The sequence below is a fragment of the Calliopsis andreniformis genome, chromosome 6, assembly GCF_051401765.1.
Source record: "Calliopsis andreniformis isolate RMS-2024a chromosome 6, iyCalAndr_principal, whole genome shotgun sequence".
NCBI classification, from domain to species: Eukaryota; Metazoa; Arthropoda; class Insecta; order Hymenoptera; family Andrenidae; genus Calliopsis; species Calliopsis andreniformis.
In genome coordinates, this window is record NC_135067.1 from 13,534,762 (window position 1) to 13,541,951 (window position 7,190).

General features: G+C 41.2%; 1 protein-coding gene across 1 annotated transcript; it reads right to left on the reverse strand.

Annotated features, from left to right (window-relative positions):
• Positions 1-544: 544 nt before the first annotated feature.
• LOC143180791 (uncharacterized) lies at positions 545-5,024 on the reverse strand. Its single transcript, XM_076380753.1, has 5 exons — positions 4,790-5,024; positions 4,265-4,413; positions 3,301-3,860; positions 1,339-3,174; positions 545-1,086 (listed from the first exon to the last, which is right to left on the reverse strand). Exons 1-5 carry the CDS (start codon positions 5,019-5,021, stop codon positions 1,023-1,025), a joined length of 2,841 nt encoding a protein of 946 aa, XP_076236868.1. The 5' UTR covers positions 5,022-5,024; the 3' UTR covers positions 545-1,022.
• Positions 5,025-7,190: the final 2,166 nt, after the last annotated feature.

Below are 7,190 nucleotides of genomic sequence, written 5' to 3' on the forward strand. Positions count from 1 at the left end.
TTAAAAAGAGTATTAATAATTAACTAAACGTTACGACTTACATTTAATCGAGTAGTGAGTAAATGAGTATTCATCCCGGTTAGTTGAATTTCTTTTCTAGCGACGTGTAGCTCGTATTAAACAAGAATATGTTTCACAACAAAACATACGTTAAATCCGCGCTACAACCGAATTAAGTGAATTAGACAGCCATGATCCAACGTGTTAGCGTTTTCTACATCTAACGGGATATGACTATTTACAACTGTGTTGCGATGATTATTACGAATTACGATTCCCTTACTCTATCATACGAGAAACACATTGAAACAGACGAGTCCGTTCCGATATCTGAAAATAATTTGATAATACACTCATAATATCGACACAAAATACAATTAATAGTCCAAAACTTAGAGACATTACTTCGTTTACATTTAATTTTATATTGCAATCAATTAAACGGTCTAAATCGATATTAAATTAATTCGATCCCTTAAGTAGAAGTAAATTTAAAATTACGAATTTTATCAATATAAATCTAATTGTCAGTTTCAATGTTAGCATTGCCCGCGAAATACTTAATCTCATTAGCTTGAAGCAAAAATTGAAGAAATACTTACTATCGATCTTTAATAAACATAATCAACCGATATCACAATTATTACGTCGAGGAAATTAATTACTAAAAATTTAGCTCCACTTGCACGTATAACGCGTAATATATAAAAAGAAACGTTCACGTCAATTACGAATCGCGACGTCTAATAAGATGTCATTTTTCTCAACCTAAAAAGGAAATAAATTCGTGATAGAAGAAATCAAGGATTCCTAGAAATCGCAGTTTACTAATATAGTCGTTATAGTCAATAGTCGCAATCCTGAATCGTAATCACGTACTCCAACGAATACACGAACCCTAATGTCTTCACTTCCAACAATTAGAAAATAATCTCTTCGGTTAACTTATTCAATCACTTCCTAGAACACAACTAAGGCAAGTATGCAATTTCAATGACTGGCAGATTTTATTGTCCTGCTGTTCATTCATCTCCGGTCTCCGTCAGCTTATCCAGGCAATCATACGATTTTGATTGAATGATGTATCTGCAACATAACAATATTTACATTCAAACAAGGAAAGCTAAAAGAGAAACTTCAACAAGAATACTATAATGAGCTTAAGCATATAAGAATTCATATAAGAATATTGAAGAGAATTGGAGAAGACCGATGCATCCCAAAGCAAAGGTTTGTTACAAGAATTGCACAGTGCTAATAAAGGTATATTAATAAAGCAAAGCACCAGAACTAACCCAGAAATATAGACACCAATTATTCTATCGCCTGTAACACAACCGTTTATGCGTCGGGTCCCTGCGACCCACATGAAGAATCATCTTCCCAGCCTTGGCCGCCTTGAACGTTTGCAGCGCCTTTGCGTGCGTCAGCCCATCCATGGATATTCCATTGATCGCCAAAATTTCGTCACCCACTTTAAGAGTGCCCTCCTCAGCTGCTTGTCCACCAGCCATGATATCTTTCACAAATATACCCATCGATCCTTTATTACTGTCCGAGCCTCCAACGATCGAGAAACCCAACTTCTTCGAGGCGCCTTTCTCTAAGCTGATCGTCAACAGATCCATGGAGAGACTTGTTGCCCTACGAGGACAAGAAACTGGATTCGTGCTTCGTTTTCGCACCACATGAAACTTCCTCATGCCAGTCATCTTCTGCTCGGATTCCCTACTCGTATTCAAGTCACAGTCACTCTCTATGCGCTCCATGGATCTTGCAGACACGTTCTTCCCATCCTTCATCAGCGCGCCCACTATTTTGCATTTCGAGGGCTCTTCTTGCCTCGTGACAGCGTCCACAGACGCAGGGACATCTGTCTTCTCTTCTTTCAGGGTCCATACCTCGGAGTCGCTTCGAGTACGGACCAAAATGTCCCCCCACGTGTCCCCAAGTTCCTCCCCAAAGGTGAAGGTCGGTTCCCTCGCTATTTGCAGCTCAACAGTTCCCACACAGTTACGCAACGCGTTCCTAGCTTCCGCCATGGACATCCCACGCAGCCTGCGCCCGCAGACGCGAACGACCTCGTCGCCTATCCGAAACTGGTAAGACTTCGCGGCTTCTCCGTTCACGTCCATCTTCGAGATCACGTAGAAAGGTCTGACAGCTTCTCGTCTTTCCACGGAAATGCCGAGACTTCCGGGTTTCTGCACGGAGAGCTTCATGGTCTTCAACTCTCGGCGAACCAAGGTCTTTGCTGGCGTTGGAGGAGGAGGTGGTGGAGGCTCAATTTTCGTTATAGATTTTTTCATCTTGTTTCGATGATCGATGACAGAGTCAGAGCCCTCCAGATCTAAGTTCGACCGCGATCTCTTTGGACTGTAATATTGCAGCGGGCTACTCACAATTGTTGAACAAACTTTTGTCGCTGGTGGGCTGTCCTTACATGGCGAGGCAGCGTTCTCCAGTAAACTCAGAGCGCTGGAGTTCACCTGTTTTCGAGATTTCAAGGGTATCTGAGACCTCGTCTCTTTTTGATGGTTTTGTAGCTTCAGTGCTTGCGATAGAGACACTGTCTGTTCAGATTTGACGAATGATCTCTTGTCTATTACCCTAGACAGCTCGTTGCTTTCAGAAACAGAAGACGCTTTCAGATCCCTTATGCTGTCGCTCACAGAAGATGCCACAGAAGGCAGCTTAGGCAAGCCGCTATCACATTTTGCTAATATAGTTGTTTCAGACTTTGCGAACTGAGGAGCGCAGCTCATCTGATACTCCGCGAACCCTGCAAACGTGTCCTCGTCACAACTATCTGTATCCTCTCCATCGGATAGCAGAACAGTTGTGTCTGTCCTTACAGACTCGTTTAACAGGCTCTTTTCGACGACAGTATCGTCTAGACAAGAAGGTCCCGCTGCATTCTCCTCGGTTTCCGTCGTTGCGTCTCTTTTCTTCGGTGTGCTGATTGGTAACGACAAATCGATACCATGGTAATCGTCAGATGTTATGGAGAAGCGACGAGGTTTCAACATTGGTGGGACAGACTTTCCACTATCTGGAGAGTCAGCCCCAGCTCGAGTGCTGTCGGAATCGTAGCCACTTTCGTCGCAACCTAAACGCAGGTTGCTCATCAGGTCTTCTAGGCCTGTCGTTGGGCAAGGTCTTTGAGCATCGGTTCTGCAAATAGAAACGAGCGATTTTAATTGAGTTATCATTGTGAAACCAACTAGATCTATAGAACTAATCGATAGAGTAACGATGTTGTACCAAAATAGAAAGCGTTAAACTTGAGAAGCAGCTTACCTATCACATTCACTGCTACTTGTACGAACATTAAAAAGATTCTTCTTAATATTATTAATCTGATTGCTTAGAAAGTCTCTTGTTTGCGTCGAGACGCTGTTTTTGCTGGCATCCGATGTGGTTTGACTGGTTCGCTGTTTTGGACTGGCGCTCCTTTTAACTTTATCTAAAGTATCCTTCGCCAAGGCGGATCCTTCTTGCGTTTTCAATATGTTCTGATTTTTTAAGATGTAATCTAGGACACGCTGCTGCTCCTGGAGATCCTGGATACTACGACTGAGCTGTTTTTTCTTCTCGTGAAGTAAGGTACTGCGATCCAGTTGAATATCGTCGGAGCTGAGTCGAAAAGGTATATTCTTTATAGCGCCCTCGCTCAGAGCTTTCTCCATTGGGTAATGACTGATACAGGTAACATCTTCTTCATGGATAGTCACGTTCTTCGTGCATACGTCAGCGCCCAGGAGGTTGTTATTTCGCTCGCTACTCCTGAACAGGTTTCGCAGTGATTCGACTCTGGAAATTCTCTTTGGTTTTGGTAGTTCTGGTGATCCGTTGGCACCCTGGAATACAAAAGAAGGTTTTGATCAAAATGTGAGCAGAGGACGAGAACACCTCATGTTTTTTTAAATTATTTAGAAATATTCTGTCATCATTGTTGCATTGTATTACATCATCAATTGCGAAATAGTACTATCAGAAGTTTCCAAACAGCGAATTGAGGTTCTATTATCTAAGGCTACAGTCTTATCTATTGTAAAACTTATATTGTATTTGTAAGTATATTTAAGTGAGATAATAGTATAGGCTAATGCAAATTATAAAAAATTAATAGCCATAATCTAAAGTATACATCGTGAATGTTGTTGAACAAATAGAGATACGAAGATCCAATTATCTCTGTAAATATTAATTATTATCAATTCTCATATATCGCAGCCTATAAACTGGTAAATGGAATATTTACATTTTCTTTCTCCTCTGTCACACTTCCGCCACTCTTTCTATTCGGGCTCCACCGTCTTCTTCGACTCGAAACCGAAAGCAACTCTGAGCTATCCGATCTCTTCAGCTGATCCCATCTTCGACCCACTTTCCTTCCCCACGTTGAAATTCCTGTAATGTAAACCATATTTACAAATTAGTTATTGCTTCAATAATTATTCCTAGAAATAAAAATTCCTCAACATCTATTTTCAAATACGCCACTCAATTTAATGAACAGAACTCAGATAAGTAACGTTATGCTACATTATCACTCTAATAGGATTGCATGTGTAACTCACTGTTAATGTCTTAATTAAGATGACTAAACAAACCGTTCATCAAGCGAGCACTGACCATGTAATGTTTCATGAATTTAAAAAAAATGAAAGTCACTAAGGCAATAGGCAAAGATAAAAAATGAAAAATGTGAGCATTGACTTCAGGAAATCTGGAAGAATGATTCAATACCCTGGTTTATTTTAAATGTAATTATGCACATGCTCACCTTTACGGTTCGAGACACAAGACTCCGACGAAGGTGGTAGTTTTTGCAAGTCGCTAACATTGTCTTTGACAGACACCCGTCCCAAACCGTCGTTCTCGTTCTGAGACTTTTCGGCAGTCTGTTCAGAGTTCTCATCCACGGCTGCCAGTGGCGTGGCTCCATCCTGAGATAACGGCGTGGCCGAAACTAGCTGTGGGCTGGTATCACAGGACTGACGTTTGAACAGACGCATCGCGATAGCCTGGAACAGAATGGTGACAGTGTGATTAGAAACATGAATAACTCGATAAAACTAGATCAAACTAGCAGCAAGTTTTCTCAACTCTCGAATCCATGGTCTCCACTACTTCTAATTCTTTATCATCTAATTGCCACTTAATATAATACAAAACGAAAAGTCAAGACTGATATATGTTTAAATAAACAGAGACTCAGGATTACTTTCACCAGATATTTGCATAACCACCTGCTGGACACGTCAAAAAATTCCACACTTAAAATCTCTGTCCCATGAAATATTTCAATCACTTTGCAAGCATCGAGTCCTTTCTCTGGCAGAGAAAAAGCAAAAGAAGGAAATGGAACATGAAAGAAGTCGATTTGCTCGAGCACTGAAACCGCAAAAAGGAAGACGCGGACCTCCAATCATCTTTGGAGAAGCATGAAGTTCAGTAAAAGCCTGGATCATCGAGAAATCACTTTCCCAGCATTCCAGGGACGTTTAGCAACGTTTCCTGCTGCTATCGGTGTTTGCAAGAAAAAGGAGAAGTCTCTCCTACTCGCGTCAATTTTATCACTATCACGCTTACGCCTTCGTGTGCGTACCATGACCAGCTTCGAGTTACATTATAGTATCAAGACTCCCGTTTTGAAAACGACCTAGCACTTTGCCCATGGGCCATCTCGAGTTGTAGCAATCGATCCATGCACCACTTCCTTCTAGGCGTCCTTCGTTATTCCGTACCACGATCTCTCGCGTTCTCCTACCATTTTTCTTCGATATGATTCGCCAGAAGGTCGCTTTCAGGTTCTGTTAGGTCTGTGTATCCTATCGTCATTGAACTTCTTAAATGATCATTCTCTTAACCATGTCAGGTTCTGCATTCTTGTTCAGTTTTCTATAGAAAATAGATCTCTCTCCCAGGATATGTTAATACAAAGAATAAAATAACTTGTGAATGTGTAAATTTTATAGATATTGCTTGATTAAAAAATTTGAGAATTTATAGGGTGATTCAGAAGTGATATAAAATTTGCAGGTGCATATAGAAGTAAAATCCTAGGGAATGTAAATTTGTGACTTGTTTCTGAGATATATGTAGCTAAATTGTAGTATAAATTACAGTAGGCAATTTTGAAGTGTGTGTTGATAATGAATAGTGCTATGATTTGTGTTGCTGTAGTAGCAGGTAGACTGGGTACTTCAGCTGTCACGTACTCCAAGTAGTAGTAAGTGTTCTAACTATTATGTATTCTAGACGTAATTACCCTAAGTACTAGGTACGTTAACTATCATATGCTGTGGGTAATGGTTACCCTCTGTATTAAGTTCTTCAAGTGGTAGATACTGGGATAGTATTCTCTGGATGAAGATATATCTTCGAATTTCAGCGGTGACCTTTTACACACATTCAAGTGTTTCATGTACAAAGTACCTACATAAATCTTATATTGTGAAAAGAAAAGCCTATGAAAGAGTTTCACAATTTCAAAATCACGAGTTTTCCAAGACTGATGGGACCTCGAAAGTTGCCCAAAATGTACCAAAAACACCTGCATCTGTCGCGATAGCTAGTAAATCACTTCAAAATTTAAGCTCCCTTTATTAAAATACCATCAAAGGCTTCAATAGACAAGATTCCTCTAAAAATCACAGTTGCAACTATCTCAACCAAAATAGCTTCACAAATGTCCCCAGAAGAACACAAAAACTCGACTGTCTAAACCTAAAACCAATCATACAGAGAAAAATGAAAAACGATCCCAAAAACATTTGAATATTCCGAAACTGAAGGTTCCTGGGAGGCTCCTTTCGCGGTCAGTGCTAACGAGAGCCACCCGTTATATCGACACACCGGCAGACCGTTCAGCGAGTAGAGAAGAGAGAGAACAGGGTGTGGAGACAGGGAAAAAAGTGCATGTAGTGTGCCCACGTGTGTCTCGAGCCGGCCGTATAAGTGCATATCACATACACCACATGCCGTGGCCAAGTGCTGTGCATTTTTCCGGGGCAAAGCGTGCACGGGAGCTCGCGTGAAAACGGCCTCTCGCGATCCTCTCGCGCGCGAGAGGAGCTAAAGGCTGAAAACTGACCGCACATCCGGCCGCGATTACAGTGACGACGTTGAAAAAAATCACAGGTTTGCCAACCGTCCGCCAAACCACTTAGCGGAAGGCGATC